This window comes from Mustela putorius, unplaced genomic scaffold (assembly GCF_011764305.1).
Source record: "Mustela putorius furo isolate JIRA1106 unplaced genomic scaffold, ASM1176430v1.1 tig00003962_pilon_pilon_pilon, whole genome shotgun sequence".
Lineage (NCBI taxonomy): Eukaryota > Metazoa > Chordata > Mammalia > Carnivora > Mustelidae > Mustela > Mustela putorius.
This window is the reverse complement of record NW_025422106.1, coordinates 5488170-5510779: the sequence shown is the minus strand read 5'-3', so window position 1 is coordinate 5510779 and position 22610 is coordinate 5488170. Positions and strand designations below refer to the sequence as shown.

The 22610-nt window shown below is 41.9% G+C and overlaps 1 protein-coding gene across 1 annotated transcript in view; it reads left to right on the top strand.

The window, feature by feature from the left end:
* Positions 1-22610, top strand: part of CA10 (carbonic anhydrase 10) — a 500008-nt gene that overhangs the window by 376468 nt on the left and 100930 nt on the right. The window contains exon 4 of the mRNA XM_013062665.2: positions 16750-16935. Coding sequence (XP_012918119.1) covers positions 16750-16935 — 186 coding nt within the window. The remainder of the gene's footprint in view (positions 1-16749; positions 16936-22610) is intronic.

Here is a 22610-nt window from a genome sequence, read left to right as displayed (position 1 = left end):
TTCCGATAATGGGACACAGTAGACATTCCTGGTAAATAGAGCTGGGCCATGCCTTCCTGGCTTTCAAGGCCAGGAGCTTCTAACTACCCAGGCGACGGTCATCTGTCTGTTCCCATGCATGGTCGCCCCTAAAATTTGTAATATGAATCACAAAGAAAGAAGGGAAAGGGAAGGAGAAGAGATGAAAAAAGAAAGGAAGAGAGGGGGAGGAGAGGGGAGGGGGAGAGGGTCTCACAAATAGGGCCTTGTCTGCTCGGATGAGTCACAGGTATAAGTTACTGGCACTGTATTCCTCATGTATTCCTGGGGCGTTCAGTGCCCCTCAGAGTCTGGTACCCTCAGCCGCTACCCAGTTGGCCCACTCCTTGATATAGGTCTGTTTGCATGAGGGAGAACACATTGGAAAAGAAGACTGACCAGGCTTTACTGTCCAATAGGGCAGCCACTAACCCCACGTAGCTGCTGAGCCTTTCAGATGCCTGCAGATCAAGTTGGAATGTGCTTTGAGAGCAATATATATATATATATATATATATATTCTGAATTTCAAAAATGTACTATGAAAAAAAGAAAGTAAACTACCTCGTTGATCATTTCTGTATAGATTACCTGTTGAAATAGTATTGGGTTAAATGAAATGTATTCTTCATATTCATTTCATTTCGGGGTTTTTTTTTTTAACGCAACTATTAGACAACTTAAAATTGCAGATGTAGATTTGCTCTCTGTCTCTACAGACAGCTGCTCTAGGATGGCACCTAGGCCGCCATCATAATCATTGTACCAAAGCCCAGATTTTAGCATGAGATGTGATAAGGTAGAGTACCTTATTATGAAATTTTAAATGGATCTTATTTAAAAAGTTATTTTGTTGACTTTGGAAAATTCAGACAATGCAAAGGGCAGAAGGTGAAAATTAGTCTTGTAGCCCTGGCCCTTCTTTTCCTGATTCCTCTTGGGTTTTCCCCCAGAGGCAAGCATCCCCTCAGTGTGCTGTATATCCTTCCAGAGATCTAAGAAGTAGCACTGCCCAGTGCCTCCCCCAGTCTCCACCACTCCCTGTTGTCTCCCACCTGGCCTGTCTCACTTATCTGCATGACCTGCTGGCCACTGTGGGCATTTGAATCTGCCCTGGGGGCAGGGGGGTGCAGCTCATGGTGGACAAGGGTCCATAAGAGCAAGGACACTGAGGGAGATAAATGTTGCAATTCACTTGCACACAAGGACATGAGGGAGGAACAAAGGGACTTCTTATCTGATCATCCCCTAAACATTTGCTATTTCTCATGTCTTTGAAAAACAGGCATCAGTGATTCTAATAGAATCGGTGGGACCAGCGACACCCACACAAGGGATGTGAAGGTGATTGTGTGCTCTGTTAGCACCTGTGTGCCACTGAGTCCTCCCCACCCCACCCCACCCCCCGACTCCCCTCAAAAGGCATTTTCCTCTTTGGAGATGAGATAACTAGAGATGGGGAGTTCATTGCCTAAAGCCTCATGAATCAGGGATTGAGTAAAATGACATTAAGCTAGAAATAACTTTTCCAAGGCAAGTTTCAGTGTGTTAATTAAGGGGGCCTAACCTTGAATTTTCACAGTTTAGGGAAAAACAGTGGCCTGAAGATGAATTCATTTAGAGCCCACTCCGTGTTTAGAGAGAATTTTAATGGTATTGTCTTTATAATTATCAGAGCAACCCTTAGAGCCTGGAGGATGGGGAAGGATAAAGACAATTCCTCTGTATGACTGAGCCCCTGTCCCCTGCATTGACTATCTGACAGACTGGGTTAGAGAGAACATCCAGAGAAACTGGAGGAGGAAGATGGTGGTTTCCTGAGTCCCACCTCAGACCCCCTGAAGCAGACCAGAGGGCAGAGCTAGGAAAGGCACCCCAGTGTTGCTGGGTACCACCATGTCTATTTTTTGCAACAAATAGAAACCAAGCACTGTTCATGTGTTAGGAGTGCAGCCGGTAACAGGAAAGTTAAGTGTGAACATGCCTATGTTATCTTTTCCCAAAAATTAGAGATATATTTAAATATAGGAAACCTGGTGATTCACAGACCTGTACCCCTGGGGATAAAAATATATGTTTATAAAAATAAAAAATTAATAAAAAAAAATTAAAAAATAAATAAATAAATAAATATAGGAGTTAGTGCAGATTTCTCAGGTGGGGCCCCAGTGTCCCCAAAGGAACAGAGGTTTCCATGAAGACAGTTCTGCTGGCCAATCAGCTGATACTATCTTGAGTCTGGTTGTTCTATCCAATTGGCCACTCATTAGGGAGTCAAAAAAAATTGGATCCAGACAACCACTCATGAGAGGCTTGGCAAGAACTCTGCAGGCTCTCAAAGTCCTAGCAGGCTAAGATTTCAAACAGAGTGCTGGTCCATCTGGGGAACTGGGGAGCTAAGCATGAAACCAATACTGAACTATGGTCACAGAGACAAAGGACAGTGAAGCAGGAGACAGTGAAGTTTGGAATCTGTCTTTTTTTTTTTTTTTCGGCATAACAGTATTCATTATTTTTTCACTACACCCAGTGCTCCATGCAATCCATGCCCTCTATAATACCCACCACCTGGTACCCCAACCTCCCACCCACCTGCCACTTCAAACCCCTCAGATTGTTTTTTAGAGTCCATAGTCTCTCATGGTTCACCTCCCCCTCCAACTTCCCCCAACTCCTTTCTCCCCTCTAACTCCCCATGTCCTCCATGCTATTTGTTATGCTCCACAAATAAGTGAAAATGCAGAAAGGGAAATTAGAGAACCGATTCCATTTACTATAGCACCAAGAACCATAAGATACCTGGGAATAAACCTAACCAAAGAGGTAAAGGATCTATATTCGAGGAACTACAGAACACTCATGAAAGAAATTGAAGAAGGCACAAAAAGATGGAAGACCATTCCATGCTCTTGGATCGTAAGAATAAACATTGTTAAAATGTTGATACTTCCTAGAGCAATCTATACTTTTAATGCCATTCCGATCAAAATTCCACTGGTATTCTTCAAAGAGCTGGAGCAAATAATCCAAAAAATTTGTATGGAACCAGAAGAGACCTTGAATCACTAAGGAAATGTTGAAAAACAAAAATAAAACTGGGGGCATCATGCTACCTGATTTCAAGCTTTACTACAAAGCTATGATCACCAAGACAGCATGGTACTGGAATCTAACAGTCTTTGTCCAAACTCGGGAGTTTTTAACCCACTAGATGTGAGACAGGTCACATAACTCTCTTGGTGATAGTTTTCACATCTGTGAAATGGGAAGATCACATCTACCTTGAAGATTTTGTGTAGGGATTTAAAATGTTCATAAACCACGTAAGGACACATGTGGGACAAATTATTACATTCTTCTCATAATATTAAATTACTAAAATAATATTAAATTAATGAAATCATTGGTAGGCAACATTGACTCAGGGAACAAGTGGTATATGGGATTCACATCTAAACACCCCTCTACCAGAACTAGAAGGGGGAAACTCATTCCAGACAACATTCTCTGGGGTCCCCCCTCCTTGGTCACAGACCAAGGGCTGAGGTATAGGTGAGGGGCTTCAGGGCCAAAAGCAATGTGTGGCAAAACATATCTAGCCTTATGTCAACCCCCTGCCATGCATTCCCTTGAGGAAGCTGGAAGATAAAGGGAATTATCTTCACGTAACCCACATGAACAGACAACATCGTTCACAACTGTTCTCTGCTCCTCTTATCATCCCCACCAGTGCCAGTCATGTTCAAGAGATTTTGCTGCCATGGCGCTGCCTAGCATTTGCGTATCTGTTATTTGAAGAGTAAATACTGCCATGTTACATAGTTTCAACTTTTTTCTTAATAATAATGATAATAATAGGATCCATATAATAACAAGCGGTACATGTGATCACTTCATCTGGTTTTTCAACATGGACTCCAAAAGCTTGGGCTCTTCCTGTAGGGAAAACAGACAGACTCAGATGGATGGGACAGAGAAAGATTGGAGTAAACTCAGTCTTGCTAAGGAAGAAACTTCAATCCGCCCTGCAGGGTTAAGAGTGGTGGGCGAGATCTTGGAAGTGCTTCTTCAACCCTCCTCCACAACTCCATGTATGGTAACTCAAAGCAGAGCTCTCTGATTGGGTTCCATTTTGTTCCTTACCCACATCTCAGCCACTTCCTTCCTAACAGCCCCAACCCACGAGCTCGAAATACTTTTCTTCTTCTTTCTTTCAAAGCTGCATTGGGGCGGGGGAGCCTTCTCCTAATGTTCCATGTCCTCTACTTTCATCTCTTTTCTTAACAATTAATCCCTTCAATGTCTAACTATTACTCTGAAAACTACATAGCACAAAATGTCTAGACGAGCACTGAGAAGAGCCCTGAATCCAGATGACTGACATCATGTAAATGCTATGCCCAGATGTCAGGCTGCCTCCTTTCTAGTTTTCTGTGGGTTATGGTATTCATGTATACACACCCAGCATTTCCAACTCTGAGTCACTGAGTCAGTATGCTTATGTACAATCTGCCTAAAATAATTTAGGAGAAAAACAAAAGAATAAGAAGAAGAGGAGATATGCTTCCCAGAGCAAGGAACAGTGTTGGCTGGTTAATTTCTAGTCTTGAACCTGCCACTTACTTGCTATACAATCCTGGATGAGCCTCTCAACTTCTCTGTGTCCCAGTCCTCTGGGTTTTTTGAGGAAAAGGTTGGGCTTGATTGTCTCTGAGGTCCTTTCAGCTCTAGAATTCATAGTATCTGAATTTTTCCAAGCTCTGTATATGCTGTGATGTAGTGAGGTCAATGACTGACTCCAGTTATTTCTGCCACGTCACTTTTCCTTGGAGTGATGCCACTGGAGTGTCCATGTGAGCTAGCAGCCCACTGATTTCTTGTCTTCTTCCTTTACACATCAGCCCTTCAGCATCTTGAGCTACTCTATAGGAAACCAGACTAAGGGATGTTCTTAAATCTCTTGGGCTCACTAACTACATTCAAAAAGGACCTATTACACACCTCAGCAGAGCGGTCAGGGACATAAAATAGGAAGCCTCAGTTGCAATGAAAGGATACCTAATTTATAGAGCATGCTGTCAGACCTCCTTCACTAACCCTTCTAGGCACTGAGCCAACATGACAGTCTTGGCCACTTACTTGCTAAGCCAACAATAGAATAGGCAGGTGTGGCCCATCCCTCAAGCCCCAGCAAGTAGGGGCTATGCTCTCCTGGGTCTAGAAACCACCAAGGCTATTCAGGCTAGGACTGGCCAAATTGAACCCATTCCGGCACACCGAGGGGGACCCCATATTTGAGCTTTACAACTTTATCCCCAATCCTAGAAGCTACTTAGAAGCTACATGATTTCCCCAAAACTCTTTCCACCAACTTCCAGGCTTCTTCTCTTCCAGAGCTAGAGAACTTGGATTCAAACAGGCCTGGGCTGGAATTCTGACTCTGCCAATTTCTCTGTTATTTCTAACTCTAGTTATGAGTTCTTGAGCCTCCATCTCCTCCGCTGTAGGATATGAATAACAATACCTTCCTCACATGGGTAGTATAAGGATTAAAGGAGATAATGTATGAGAAAGAATAAGTACAGGGCCTGGAATATATATATATATATATATATATAGTCATAGTCACAGCTGTTGTGGTGAATATTATAGTGACATCCATTGGCCCATTGTGTTCACTCCAAGTACAGTAGACCATCTGCTGAGTAAGACTGTATCTTAAAGGCAAGAATGCTAACACTCTTGCATGACGAGTGAAGAGGACTCATATGCCAACTCCAAAATAAATAATTAAAATGACCATTATTATATTTCTGAGATTTACAGGCTCATGAGAAATGGAGGGCAGCCTCTCCTTGGTGGCTTTGAAATTGCTCTCCAAGACAGTAGGAAGACCATCAACTTTGAGTCATTAAGACTTCTTTTGAGCTGTGGTTCCCTTACTTGCTTCTCTCACACCCTTGAGTAGAATTCTTAGCGTATCTGTACCTAGTTTCCTGATCTACAAAGTAGCATTGCTGTGTTGGTGGGAGGACCCAGTGGTGTAGCTGCTGTGGAAGACAGTATAGAGGTCCCTCAAAAAATGAAAAATAGAATTACTCTTTGATCCAGCAATCTCACCACTGACTGTTTACCCAAAGAATATGAAAAAACTAATTCAAAAAAAAAAAACATGCAGTCTTGTGTTTAGTGTAGCATTATTTACAATAACCAAACAATGGAAGCAGCACAACCATCCACCAACAGAAGATATAATATATATACTGGAATATTATTCAGCCATTAAAAAAACAATGAAATCTTGCCATTTGCGATGACAGGGATAGAGCTAGTGACAATAATGCTAAGTGAAATAAACCAGTCAGAGAAAAACAAATACCATGTGATTTTACTCCCAAGTGCAATTTCAGTGAGCAAGGAAAAAGAGAGAGAGAGAAACCAAAAACCGACCCTTAACTATAGAGAACGAGCAGATGGTTCCCAGAGTGGAGGTGGGTAGGGGATGGTGAAATGGGGGGTGGGGGGGTTAAAAGCATACTAATCCTGATGAGCACTGGCTGATGTAGGGAAGCGTTGAATCACTATACTGTATATCTAAAACTAATAAAACACCATACGTTACCTTGGAATTAAAATTTCAAAAAGTTGGCACAGCGTCTGATATACAGTAGTTCCTCAAAATTTGTGGGTGCATCCTGCCCATGGCTTCCCTAATGAATCCTGCTGAGAATATAGTCATTCTCCTGCCAAGTCAGATGGTCACCTCTTCCTTTCAACAAAGAGATTGAGATTGTTTCCTCTCAGACGCTCCATTTGTAGTGTTAACATTTCCATTTAAGATGTAGGGAATTATTTCTGAGTATATTACAGGAGATTTGGGTCAGGCTTCCTTGAGAGAGAATAGAAAGGAAACCTCACATTAGCTTTGTGTCATACCAGGCAGGTAATTTTATTGAATCTTCTGGAATTTCTGAGGGTAAGGTTTACTTATGCTTAGCTGTCCTCAACAAACATCAACCCTGTAAGTGTTATCTCTATTAAACAAAAAATCTTCACTATGATTATTTTGTGAATTGGGTCATTTAAAAAAGATGCACTTCCTCCCCCCCCCCCCAATCTGGAAATAGGAAGATAGATAACATAAGGGACATACACCAGAATTGTCTCTCAGTTCTCTTCCAGACTCAAGGATAGATTTACCTTGTTGCACACAAAGCTTTTGACAAGAAGAGTTAAATCATTTCTTTATGATTATTCTAGGACTCAGACATAGATTATTTCAAACTGGCTCTCCCTCCATGTGACTGAGATTTGCTGAATAGTTTAGGACAGCTGACTTTTTAAATTAGGTGATGCAAAAATATATGAGATATATATATGCATATATATACACACACATACACACATATATATTATATATAATATATTATATGTTTAAAATATAAATAAAATAAATAATATCTATAAATATATATTACATAGATGTGCTATGTATAGTATCAGCAATAGCTGGGCAAGACCAGTTTAAACAAGATATAACAAAGAAAGCAAATGGGATGTGAAGATAAATATGATGGTTAATTTTCTATGTCAATTTGGTTGGGCCACAGTGTCCAGATATTTGGTCAAACATCATTCTGGATGTTTCCGTGAGGATATTTTTGGATGAGACAAACATTTATATCTGTGGATTTTGAATTAATCAGATGGTGCTCCATAATGTGGGTTGGTGCCCCCAGTCAGGTGAATGCCTGATGAGAACAAAAGGACTGAGCTTCTTGAAGCCAGAAGGGCCGTTTGCAGAAGCAGCAAACGGCCTTCACACTTGAGCTGCCTCATTGGCTCTTCTCTGGTTCGCCAACCTGCCGAACTTGGTTCAAATTATTCGTTCAACCCTACAGAATTTGAACTTGCCACACACATCCTACTGGTTTCCTTTTCTCCAGAGAACTCTAACTACTGCAATAAACAATCCCAAACACCCTGTGGGGCTCCTATACCATCAACTTGTATTTAAAGAAAATCTGTCATATGGCACTGTTAGGTCGTTAGTTGTACAATCTAATCATTTCCAGCAGCTAAAATCACAAGCTTTAGAGCCAGAGATATGTGGGGTAAATCCCCAGCTCCCCAACCAATGGCCCATTTGCCTTCCGGTGGAAAATGACCAGAGGCCTAAGACAGGTATGCCCTGTGGGAGGCTTCCTTGCCACAGGTGGGGTTAGCCCACTATCTTACTGTTTTAAGAGGAAGCAAATGGCATGAGTCTAAGTCCCACACTTGTTTGGTGCTGGGTTTGGTGAGGGAGAAATTGTAAGACATCCTTAAGTTCAGGTTCAGGACTTAGCACTGTACCTGACACCAAAGAATAGCTCAAACCAAGATGGCAGCTGTTATGAACAAGATCATTGCTGACTGTCAAAGAACCAAACTTCTCTTGACCCTAAAAACACAATGACTGGATTTATTTTCTTCTAATACAGTGGTGTCATCAGCATAAAAGATATGAATCCATTTAATAACAGGACTTGGCCAACCACAAATTACTGTAAACCTCTGTATTTGCTATAAGAAGACATCCAACTTTACAAAATGAGTAACCTGAGGTTAATTCTTTGCTTTGCAAAAGAACACATGGCTTTTAGATGTCTTCAAGTGATCAAGATAATATTGAGTGATATGCAGTCCCTCTGTGGACCACCTGTTACCTGCTCCCAACACGTACGGGTCCACCCCATCTCCAACCAGTGAAAATGACTGCAGGCCAGGAAATCAAGGAACTTCCCTGACCTACAGATTTCTCCAGGTCTCCTCCCAGGATGAACTTCAATGGCCAAGTATCCGTTCTGGTCCCCTATTTTCCTGAAAAGGAACCTTGCTGCCTCTGCCCCTGCCTAAGCCCTGCATTTAGAGACTGGAGGAGAAATCACAATTCCCCATGTGGCCTCCATCTGGAAGGGGCTGTGATGCTTGCCCGTGCTCACATCAAGATCGCTAGACCTGGTGGGCTTTGTCACCCCCGCCCGTTGTGTCATCCTGGATAAGTCACCGAGCCATCAGCAACAGCACTTACATTCCTCCCTTGCAAAATAATCATAACTTACACCTCTCAACTCATTTTGCAATGGATGAAAATAAAACATAGAAGGGGCTAATGGAAGCAGCCAGAGGCAGCCGGGATCTCCCCTGCAGCTTCAACTTCTCTGCTCAGCTCTGCTTCCTGGTCAACATGAGACAACTTTTTCCAACATGCTGTGCACCAAAGTAGTTCATTGGAAACACTGTAATTAGCATTACAGTTAAAATGACACTATTGCAATGTTAATTACTACAGTGCAGATGTACCATTAGATATCATACATAATGTTGTCAAGCTTTTATTTTTAAATTAAAGTGCAACAAACCATACCCGGGCTACACAGCTTTTTTTGATTAATACAAATTAATGTTATTTTAGTGTCTAGGGAAAGGGTGGGGATAAGGGGGTGTTGCATCTAGCTGCAAGAACACACGGGCAAATGGTCAAGTTGCAGGTGGATTCCTCATAACTCCATTCCCCTTCTCTGGTCTCTGCTTGGTGGAGAGTCTGAGCTCCGTGAGGGCAGGGACTGTGCCTGGTTTTAGTCACCATGCCATCCTTGGCTCCTAGCACACAGTTAGAGGCGTTATTCGGACTCTTGATTGCGGCTTGGGCCATGAGTGCAGGGTTGTGGGATGGAACCCCACCTCGGGCTCTGTGCTAAGCATGGAGCCTACTTAGGATCCTGTCTGTCTCTCTCTCTCTTTCTCTCCCTCCCTCTGTTCCTCCCCCACCTCACACGGTCTCTGAATAAAAAAGTAAATAAAATAAAATAATAAATAATAAATTAAATAAATAAATAAAATCCGAAATGAGGGGCAATCAAACCATCACAATGCAGAAGTCAGTGGAAGTCCTTCATTGTGATGTTTAAGAAGCAACACTGTATCTCACTGGGCGCTGGGAAGTGGGAAAGATCAGCGTGGGTCCCTTGTCGAGCATCGTCATGGTCTTAAGTCTGAGCAACCATCACTGCCATCCATCTCCAGAACTCTTTTCCTCTTGAAAAACTGAAAGTTCTGTGCCCATTAAGTAACAACTCCCTGTTTCTCTCCCGGCAGCTGCTGGCAACCACGTTCCACTTTCTATCCCTATGACTCTTACTACTCCGGGGACCTCATATAAGTGGAATCTATTTACATTTAAAATAATTACTGATGAGGATGATTTACTTCTATCATTTTGACATGTGTTTCCTATATGCCTTATAGTTTTCTATCCATTTTCATGGGGGGGGGGCAAGGTTCTTATCTCTATATTATGTAGACACTTCAGGAAATTCACTGAACCACCCAAGGTCACAAAGAGGCACACTGGGAATCTTTTGACTCAAGAATCCTTCCTTCTCCCACCTGCTATGTGCCAGTATGTTTTTTTTAAGTCCTGGAGAAAGGCAAACAAGCATACCACCTGGCCCCTGCCTTGTTTCAGTGCGCAACAGTTTTCTTAGGAACATTAGCCATTAGACAGGCACAGATGGAAAGATTTCCAGAAGTGCAGGAAAACCCCAGATACTTGCCTAATGGAATAGAGCATATGTCCTCTAAAAATTTAGGACCGTGGGGTGCCTGGGTGGCTCAGTCAGTGAAGCATCTGCCTTCTGCTTAGATCATGATCTCAGGGTCCTGGGATGGAGCCCCACATTGGCCTCCCAGCTCAGCGGGGCATCTGCTTCTCCCTATCCCTCTGCCCCCTCCTGCCCACTCACTCTCTCTCTCAAATAAATGTCTTTTAAAAAAAATTCAGAGCAGTTCCTTTTACACTGCCTCGCACACAATAGGTGCCCACGGATGCTACTGGATGAATGTCATGGTGCTGTGTCATTTGAAGACAATTACAGAGATCCAGCTCTGCTCTGTGGTGTCTGCTCTCCACATTGATGGCTGTGGCCGTAGATAGTCATGTGCCTCCACTTGATGCAGAACTTGCCAACTGGAATATCCCTCGCTCAATAAGACTAATTTATCCATAGGATGCTCATTGCAGTACATTTTTGCAATAGTGAAAATGTGAAGGGGATGTAAAGAGTCAACCATAAGTTCTGTATTTTTACAGTGGAGTATTACACAACCATTTCAAAGTATTATTACAGAAGAGCAGTTTAATGACCTGGAAATATTCATGTTTGTGAAAATTATATATATATTTATATATATATAATCATTATGTGATATTTATATATATAAGCATATATATAAATAAGCATATTGTATTCATGTACATTATATATATAATTTGTATATATAAAATAGTTAATATATAATAATATGTATTATTTATTATATATTAAATAATATTGCATTCATCTAATACTATGTCATGGTATATAATTTATATATTAATATAAACACAATTAATGATTTTTTAAAATTTTATATTATTTTTTCAGTGTTCCAAGATTCATTGCACCACACCCAGTGCTCCATGCAATATGTGCCCTCCTTAACACCCACCACCAGGCTCACTCATCCCCCTGCCTCCTTCCCCTCCAAAACCCCAGGTTGTTTCTCAGAGTCCACAGTCTTTCATGGTTCATCTCCCTGTCTAATTTCCCTCATTTCACTTTTCCTTTTCTTCTCCTAATGTCCTCCATGCTAATCCTTATGCTCCACAAATAAGTGAAACCATGTGATAATTGACTCTCTCTGCTTAACTTATTTCACTCAGCATAATCTCCTCCAGTGCTGTCCATGTTGCTACAAAAGTTGGGCATTCATCCTTTCTGATGGAGGCATAATATTTCATATTGGACCATATCTTCTTTATCCATTCATCTGTTGAAGGGCATCTTGGCTCTTTCCACAGTTTGGCAATTATCTTCTCCCATTCCTTGGGTTTCCTTTTTGTTTTGTTGACTGTTTCCTTTGCTGTGCAGAAGCTTTTTATCTTTTTGTTTTTCTTTTCAGTGTAACAGAATTCATTGTTTATGCACCACACCCAGTGCTCCATGCAATCCGTGCCCTCCATAATATCCGCCACCTGGCTCCCCCGACCTCCCACCCCTCACCCCTTCAAAACCTTCAGATTGTTTTTCAGAGGCCATAGGCTCTTATGGTTCATCTCCCCTTCCAATTTCCCTCAACTCCCTTCTCCTCTCCATCTCACCATGTCCTCCATGTTGTTATGCTACACAAATAAAACCACAAATATGGTTTCACTCCACAAGTGAAACCATATGGTAATTGACTCTCTTTGCTTGACTTATTTCACTCAGCATAGTCTCTTCCAGTCCCGCCCATGTTGCTACAAAAGTTGGGTATTCATCCTTTCTGATGGAGGCATAATACTCCATAGTGTATATGGACCACATCTTCCTTATCCATTTGTCCGTTGAAGGTCATCTTGGTTCTTTCCACAGTTTGGCGACCATGGCTATTGCTGCTATAAACATTGGGGAACAGATGCCCTTCTTTTCACTGCATCTGTAGTGCAATGGCAGGGTCATAGGGAAGTTGTATTTTTAATTTCTTGAGGAATCTCCACACTGTTCTCCAAAGAGGCTGCACCAACTTGCATTCCCACCAACAGTGTAAGAGGATTCCCCTTTCTCCACGTCCTCTCCAACACACGTTGTTTCCTGTCTTGCTAATTTTGGCCATTCTAACTAGTGTAAGGTGGTATCTCAATGTGGTTTTAATTTGAATTTCCCTGAGGGCTAGTGATGATGAACATTTTTTTGTGTGTCTGATAGCCATTTGTATGTCTTCATTGGAGAAGTGTCTGTTCATGTCTTCTGCCCATTTTCTGACATGATTATCTGTTTTGTGTGTGTTGAGTTTAAGAAGTTCTTTATAGATCCTGGATATCAACCTTTTGTCTGTACTGTCATTTGCAAATATCTTCTCCCATTCCGTGGGTTGCCTCTTTGTTTTCTTGACTGTTTCCTTTGCTGTGCAGAAGCTTTTGATCTTGATGAAGTCCTGAGAGTTCATTTTCCTTTTGTTTCCTTTGCCTTTGGAGAGATGTCTTGAAAGAAGTTGCTGTGGCTGATGTCAAAGAGGTTACTGCCTCTGTTCTCCTCTAGGATTTTGATAGATTCCTGCCTCAATTAATGATTTATATATTAATCTATAATAAATATATAATAATAATACAATTTTATATTAATGTTACACATAACATATTATAAATAATAGTATATATTTATATACACAAACTCATATATATATATATACATGTATGTGAAAAATCACTCATCTGATTAGACAGACACATATATAAAATGATCTTGTTAAAATATGGGTATAGATAGTCATACATATATGTTATAGTATATATAGTTGTAAGAATATATATATCAAAATATTAGTGATGATCATTGGGTTATTGTGGAATTGTGGCTGATTTTTATTTCCTTGAGCCTCTCTATATCTTTCTAACCATATATAATACCTGTATATTATCTTAATAATTACAAAAAGTAAATTTTACTTAACAATAAATGCAATGTCAAACACAAACCTATCTCTAACCATTTTACTGCCAAGAAACTCATGTGTTGGGATGTAAAGAAAAGACAAGGCCTCATGATCTCATACTGATTATGCATTTATTTGAGACTGGAGGCATGCACACTTTGGGATTATCTGGTTGCAAAGAATAGATAGCTTGAGAAAAATGTTAATTTATTGGTAAGATGTAAAGCATATGAGAAAATGCAGCTCAGACCTCATAAAGAAGATGTGAAGGATTTCTGAAGGTCAAGTAGCTGTTCTCTCTCTGCCAGTGCACGGTTTCCTCTGTCACTGCTGGCACATCTGCTTCTCTCTGGTCTGACTTCCAGCTACCCAGCAGGCTGCGTCTCTGGACTCCATGTGACTTTCCAGTTCAGGTACTCAACAGTGCCAGGCCCTCAACAGAGCTTCTGTTGCTAATTCCAGATTCAGGAGGGGGAAGATTAATCACCTAGTGTATATGTTAGCTTTTGCTTTATTACAAACTACCTCCAATACTTAGGGACTTAAAACCCCAGTTATTTAGCTTCCAAGTCTGTGTGTCTGTGGGCAGTTCTTCTGGTCCAGGCCAGTCTAAATTGACCTCAGCTGGGCCAGTCAGTTGGCAGGCCAGCCATGCGGTAGTCAGTATGTGATGACTTCTCCTTGGATGACTCTCATCAGTGTTGTATCATCCCCCAGCAGGCTAGCCCTTGTTGACGTGGTCTCAAGTTTCCCAGAAGGAGAGAGCACAGATGTCATATTCGATATTGGCCAAAGCAAGTGAAAAGTCCAGCCCAGAGTCAGGAGGGAGAGAAGCAGACCTCTATCTTGATGGAAGCAGCTACAGAATCATGTTGTAAAGAATGCAGTTACAGGGAGGGGAAGAATTCTGGCCATTTTTGCAATCTGCTCTTTAATCTACCAAGCACCCAGGCTGACATGAGTTCCATCTTGTAGCTACAGAACATTTACATATTTCCACATGGCCAGACTGGAGATTTGTGCATAAGTTTTCCACTGTTTCACCCTGTAAGTGATACTGGCTGTGTCCTCTCTCCTCTCATGGCCAAGATCAGTCACATGGGCTCCACCTTACAGCAAAATGGCAGAATCATGAGTCAATGGAGTATTTAGTGGGCATTACTGTCTCTGCCACAGTGAGCCATCTACAGACATATTTGATTATTCACAAAACTAGTGTCCGAAAAGTGGAGGGGCAGATAAGGATAGCGCTAGCAAGAAAATATTTAAAAACATGACGAAGGAATATCAGACATTACATAAAGCCATTAAGGAATCCCTAAGGCAGAAGGCTGGGCCCAAAAGAGTCAGAGTAAGTAGGAAGAAAATCCAAGTATCTCAGCCTCTGAGAATCCAGAAGCATTCCATTCAGACCTATTCAATGTCTCCTTTAATCTTCTGTTTTGCCCCAAGAGCTAAGTCAACCCAGGAGACGAAGGCAGTGGAGTCAAGGGTAGGAATTGGGGTTCTAGGATCAAGGGTTGAGAGGTCCTAAGTCAAGAAAATAAAGCTGAATATCAAGTTCAAAGAGAAAAGAAGGAAAGGGAGCATCAAGCAGTAAAGTCAGCAGTTGAGAGGCTGAAGCAAGATGGAATCAGGAGTGAGGAAGGGAAATGGGAAACTTGGATCCATCTCTTTAGCATAGCACTGAATCCCTGAGCTCTGAGAAGGGGGTCAGAGCTCAGATTCTTTTTTTTTTTTTTAAGATTGTATTTATTTATTTGATAAACAGAGATCACAAGTAGCAGGCAGTGGGTGGGAGGAGGGGCAGGCTCCCTGCTGGGCAGAGAGCCCGATTCGGGACTCGATCCCAGGACCCTGAGATCGTGACCTGAGTTGAAGGCAGAGGCTTTAACCCACTGAGCCACCCAGGCACCCCCCAGAGCTCACATTCTGCACAGCCTCTGGTGGCAGGGGCAAGAGAGGGACCTAACAAAGGCACATGGGACTGCACACTTGAGACTTTGGACCAAAGCCTTTGGTCTCCCATGACAGCTCGCTCCTGTTCGCCCATTTTGGCTTCCTTGTTTCTCATTTGGTCTTTGTAGCATCTCTTGCTTTCTCCAATTTCTCACACCTGAGATTTTAACTTTTACAGTGTCTCTATACATTCCAAGTACTTAAGGTTAGAAGGGCAAGTTGTTTTTTTAAGTTTTTATTTTAATTCCAGGATAGTTAACATACAGGTTAGTATTAGTTTCAGGTGTGCAATAGAGTGATTCAACCATCCCACACATCACCTGTTGTTCATGGTGACAAGCATACTCCTTAATCCCCATCACCTTTTTCACCCATCCCCCTCCGGTGACCATCAGTTTGCTCTCTAGAGTTAAGATTCTGTCTCGTGATTTGTCTCTTTCTCTTTTTTTCTTCCTTTGCTCATTTGTTTTATTTCTTAAATTCCACATATAAGGGAAATCGTATTTATCTTTCTCTGAGTGACTTGTTTTGCTTAGCCTGATACTCCATAGCTCCAACCATGTTGCTGCAAATGGAAAAATTCCATTCTTTTTTATGGCTGAGTAATATTCCCCCCCCCCCACTGTCTGTGTGTGTGTGTGTGTGTGTGTGTGTGTGTGTCTTCTTTATCCATTTATCTATCAATGCTATCAATGGATACTTGGACTGCTTCCCAACTTTGGCTCTTGTAAATATTGCTGCTAAGAACAAAGGGTTGCCTATGTGCCTTTGCATCAGTGTTTTTGTATTCTTTGGGTAAATATCCAGTAGTGTGATTGCTGGATCAAAGGGTAATTTTTTTTTAACTCTTTGAGAATACTCCATACTGTTTTTCCAGAATGGCTGGCCCAGTTTGCCTTCCCACTGACAGTGCACAAGTGTTCCTCTTTCTCCACATCCTTGCCAACACCTGTTGTTAAGAGGAACAAGTGACTTTTTCTAAGGTGCAATGTTCAAAATATTAATCACAATTGCTGAGGTCTCCTTTGAATCCCTACCTCAAATTCCTACATGATCATGTGATTGTAAATGTGGTTTATGCCTCTCAGAAAGTACCACATAAGCCAGGTAGGGCAGGCATGCCCTCCAAGTACTGCTACTCCCCGTTTCATATAGAGACTTAGCCTAATGGTTGCCCATCAAGAGGAGGCAAAAGGCATTTGTTTAAGCACCATGCTGGGTTTGGTGAGACACAGAAAGAGAACCTTGCTTGACATATTGTGCATTGTGTTGCAGGTCAGTGGGACCATGTACAACACTGGAAGACATGTGTCCCTGCGCCTGGACAAGGAGCACTTGGTTAACATATCAGGAGGACCCATGACATACAGCCACCGGCTGGAGGAGATCCGACTACACTTTGGGAGTGAGGATAGCCAAGGGTCGGAGCACCTTCTCAACGGACAAGCCTTCTCTGGGGAGGTATGTGGGGCTGTTGAAGTCCTAAAGTTGAGTGCCAATTAATAAGGCTTGGTGCCTATTTATACCCAAGGTGGGATAACAGATGGAAAGCTTTCTTTTAAATCTGTGAAATGAGAAGGTCAGTGCCTCCTTTCTCCATCTGTCTTTTTGCAAGTTGACTAGAAGTCTATAAACTGTGCTTCCAGGTTTTTCTAGGGAAGGCCACAGTGGAACTGGGTATTTCCTTCTGAGACATTGGCACAGCTCTCATGACTCACACCCTACAGTGGTCTCTGGAGCATTATTTTAACCCCAAACCCTCACTTTTCTTGCATACCTTCACTTAGACCTCCCTGGACCATCAGCCTCTCATAGAAGGGTATAGGCTCCATAATTCTTCCTTCTGGCAGAATGGGTCATATTTGCACAAAACTATAACTTACTGTGAAACAAATGTCAGGCAACTAAATGGTCTGCCTGACTTTCTACAGATTGGAAATGTCACTGTATGTCACCATTAATGGTGAGTCTCACTGTGTGCCACAATCAACCCAGATAGGATTCAGACCATAGCAGTGAGCCAAAATGGCTTCAATTATAGGATGAGAGCTATGGTTTAAATAGATACCATCCGGGTTCTGACCCTTGACAAGCACGGTCTAGTTAATTTGTCCTCTTACACTTGATGGTGGTTATCAACCAGGAGTCCAGGGTGCTTACATGCTAAATAGCCAGTAACTGTGTTTCTCTTTAAAAGTCCTCAGTAACTGATATCGACAAAGCTGTGAAATAACAGAAGTATGTATCTCACGATGGACCTGGTCTTTTTAATTTTTTTTTTTTTCAGTCAACATCGTGTTTAAACCTGGCATTGTTTTTAATACTCATACTAAACTCGTAGGCAAGTTTAGGGACCCTAATGGAAAAACTCCCTAGAGTTGCAGTTTCTGGGCTAGAGTATAGAGCAGGGAAGATGATGAAAGCAGGGCAAAAGTCCATGAATTGAGAGTGACCAGGGATTACCAGTCTGAATTAAGGACTATTCTAAATTAGATAAACACTTCCTTTATAAATACATATTATTTCAATATTTGTAAGTATTTTATTTGTTGGCTTACTTGCTCATTTCTTTGCTTTTCTCCCTCACTGAACTGTTACATTCTTCTCCTTATCGTAATGTTGCCTCCGACTAAAAATTAATTTATTAATGAATTTATTCAATGAATGAGTGAAAAAAATGTGGATGGTTACTTGGCTAAAATCTTTACTTTGTAGAGTTCCTTAGAATTGCCTTTTCTTCAATGTGTAATAAAGGGTGCATTGTAATTTGTATAGGAACTACAATTTTAGAGTAAATGAGTCTCTCCAAAATCCTTCAGGGAAACATATAACAAGTTGATCTCTCAAAGTATTAATTTTCCTAGACATACCCAGACTGCAGGTATCAGGCACTCCAAGGAATCTGCATTTTTAAAGCCCCCAGGAGAGTCTGTTGACTAGGTTTGTGAAACACTCACTCCACCAGCACATTATTAAGTGCTCTCAATGAATAGAGCCTCTAAACAGAGTTGCAAGTGAGAATTAACTGGGGACCGTTGTCAAAATATTTACATTTGAATCCTTTCCTAAAGCAATTGAATCAGGGCCTCAGGGAGTGGAGTCCAGCTCTGCACACTTGTAGAAATTCTGGTGAGTGACCACTGGGCCACTTCTAGCCCTAGCTCTGCTGGAATTATCCCAGTTTTCTAAACAATGAGAACTTAATCAACCAAACCATATTGCACAAGCATTAAAAAGGGCACCCGGGTGTCATTGCAAATGGCAAAGCTGGGGGTGCTGTCTACAGGGATGGGATCTGGGGAATAGCTTCCCAAGAAGGCAAGCCAGAGCCTTGGCCTCAGCACAAGAACTCTCACACTTTGTCGTGGGCAGATGACATCAGCTATGTCATATTTCTTTCCCAGCCCCTCGGTATGGAGTGGCTTCTGAACTGGTGTGGGTTTAGGTGCAAGAAATCAAAATGCTAGAAGCACTCAAATAATGTCACGTGGCTAAGTATTAGCCTTTGAGATATTTAAGAGTTTAGTGACCAAGAAAAGTTTGGCACCTTCTCTGTGGCATGAGGGAAAAGAGCTAGGGGTCCATGGATGGAAGTCCTAGACGGATGAAGTTCAGCAAAATAAATAATGTGTTCTAACAGTGAGAGCTATCCATTGCTGGAATGAGTTTGCCTCTGAAAATAGCGAATTCCCATCACTGGAATTATTAAGCATGGAATGGAATTTGAGGACTTCATAAGAATATCTCACCTCATATCCTCATGAGCAAGGAAAGCACCTTCTAGTGCTAAAATCCCATGCAATCCATGATTTCCTGCTAGAAAATGTCCCCCAACCAGATTCCACTGAATGTTAGCCCCAGTTAGAGAACATACAGCCCATCCTGTAGATCGGTGTCTTATTTTTATTTTGTGTTCTCCTCAAAGCCACCTTTGGTCTCTGTTTTTTGGCTATCCTCTGAGAGCACCTAAGTAGACACTTCTAGCAACAGAGCGTGTGTTTATTTTGTTGACAATGAATAATCACATCGCCATCTGTCCCATCTATCATCGCTGATCGTGATAAGTCAATTAATGCCAGGCATTTTCCTTGGCACAGTGCAACAGTCGTTATCTCAAGAGCTGTAGATTAATTGCAGTCTTGTCTAGTGAGGTTATTGTAATTGATGGTAATCATTTGCTTTGTTTTATAAAGCTGCGTGGATGTACGACACAGTCTGCAACCACATTTTTTTTTTTAATTATTCATGTCCTACATGGAGCACTCCTGGAAGCCTTGTTGGGGGTCGGTGATAAATGAGTATATTCAGGGATTCAAATATCTCCATTTTTTTCAAGAAGGGAAAACGAACCATTCTTAATAAGGAAGACCCTTTGCCTGCTAATCGTGTCTAACTGGTTAGATTCATGTCCTTTAGTAGGGTATTTACGAAAAAAAACAAATGCATTAACCAGGCAGAAGATAATATTTGAAAAGAATCATGGGGATGGATGAAGTTCCAATAGTGAGGCTAGACAAAAAAAAATAAGTTTTCTTATTGAGGGGAGGTTGGAAAAATTCATTTTGAACACTTTCTTGAAGTTCTTTCAGAAGGCCCAAGGGAGGGTATATACTGAGACTCATGCCCGCCATTTTGTAGGAAACCTCTGCCAGGTCCTCCTGTTCGTGCCATCCATCTTCCTATGCCTCTGGTCCTCCTGCTGTGTGCTGAGCTCCACAGCCCTGCATAGCAGACAGTCTACTGAGGGACACATATATTTAAAATACAGTGTCACATGGCTTATATTTGAGGATGCTTCTGGAAGAGGCTTATGAAGTAGGTCTCTTGGGACTGTTTTAAATAGAGGACAGATGGATGCCTGTGTGGCCGGGCACAGTTGCTGCTCTCACTGAAGGTGAGCTAGGAACATGAGCCTTCCCAGGCTCAGCCTCTCAAGTCTCTAAGTCTGCTCACACACATCTGAGCCAGGTACCGGTCCACAGCTATGGCCATGAATGTGGATAAGATTGTTTCCTTTAAAGGGGGGGAACAAGAGTCATATTTATTTATGTGTTTGGCAGCTTGTTTGTTGGCTTACCTATTTATTTAGTGGCTCTGAACCAGGAAAGGAAAAATAATTATCTCCATGCAAACAACTGAGAAGTGCAGAAAATGCAGGCCCTGTCCCCTTCCAGGAGTCAGTTACATGCATACTTTAGAGACCGGCTGCACTGAAGCCGCACAAATTTGGAGGCATACGCAACACCGAATTGTTCCGAAGTGTGCTAGAGTATGAAAAGCGCCGAGGAGCACATCACGGAGAACCAGGGCCCCACTAGGCACCAAACAGCTCTGGAGGGAGGTACTCAGGCAATGTAATTAGTGCTTTGCCAGGAGGCTGGGACCTCCTTGTAGAGATGTTCATTGGCACAAGTGGAGTTTTGAAGGGGAATGAGAATTGGGATGTTTAAGAATAACAGGGACATGGTTGTACATATGGAAGAGCTCCCTGAGAGCCATGGTAATGGTGTTCCCTTTGTCCTGAATGCCAGCTTTCTCTCTCTCCCTCATTCCCGCACAGCCCCTCATCCCCGCACAGCCCCTCATCCCCAACCCAAGAGCTTTCCAAACCTCCTTCCCTCCTCCCAGACAGTGACTCCCAGAGAATCCTCCATATTCACCAATTTAGTGGTCCACAAGCTATAGCCTGTGGACCAAATTCAGTCAAGTAGCTATACATGGTTTACATATTTAAAGGATTTTTTCTCCCAAAGAAGAATGTGCAACAGAGACCCTGTGTGGCCTGCCAAAGCTGAAACAGTTGCAAAATATCTGATCTTTTACACAGAAATGTTGCTGACCCCAATCTATTAAATTGTTCATCACTGTAGATTTTATAACTGCTTACTCTCAGTTCTCTTGGAAATGGAGTTCTTTGTTGATAGAGATTTTATTTTGATCATCGCTGTATTCCTAGCCCTTTGTACATTGTCGAACACATGAGGGCAGAGTCATAAGTGTTTACAGAATGAAAGAATAAATCATCTTCCTATGCCCCTTAAAGACAGGGACTCTTTTCACTCCTCATCTTTGTATACCATACACCTAGCACAGTACCCAACATTCTGTAAGTGCTTAATTGTGGAATTCAAAACTTAAAGGAATCAAAACTTAAAGGCTTTTTTCCTGGAATTTTGGGTGTGTTGTATTCATTGACTACACCAGGAATATGCAACTTCCTTTAAATTGAAGGTGGAGGGTTTCGATAAAGGCTGTCTGAAGCACTGAGTTCTGTTAGAAACTGGAAAAGAGACAGAGTGGTTTAGTTCACAGCTACCATGAAGGCATGTTCTGGGCTTTCTTTGAGAAAGGATTATACTTTGAGAGATTCAAAATTTATTAACAGGGCCCTAACCCAGCCCTATCCTCAGTGTGGTAAAGAACACAAAATGATTGAACAATTAAGTGTCACCTTGGAGGAGCAAGGCAGAGACTTAAGTCAATTACTCTGCAGCCCAATCCAGAACTTGCCCGGCTCATCCACAGGTGGTTATGGAGTCTCACTGCTAACATCTGGCCCCTGTTGACGTGCTTCCTGATTTGCTTTTCATTCATTCCCTCCTTCATTCATTCAGCTAACAAATATTGAGTGCCTACCATATGCTCCAGTGAAGAAAATAGATAAAAGTCCTTCTTGTATGGTGCTTGCAGTCAAGTGAAAATGGACAAATAAAAAATAATAAACATAATAAATGAGTCCATGCACGTGATAAGTTAGAAGAGGATCAATGCTATGAGGGAAAAGTAGAGTCAAGAAGGACCAGAGCATGAGGAGTGGAGGTAATGAGTTACAATGGTAAGCAGGGTGGTCCGTGTAAGCTGTATTGAGACGATGCCATCTGTGAGGTTGCCATAGAGATGTCTAGGGGAAGGAGGTTCCAGGCAGTAGGTAACAGCTGGTACCATGGCTTTGAAGTGGGGGAAAGCTATGAGTGTTCTAGGAAGAGGGAGAGGAGCATGAGCGCAGGGTAAGTGAGAGGGCATGAGAAGTCAGGGAGGAAAGAGGGAGTGGGGCCAGTGCACATCAGGTCATCTTTTCCTTTGTATGGACTTTGTATGGGCTTTGTATGGACTTTGGCCATTATTCTCAATGAATT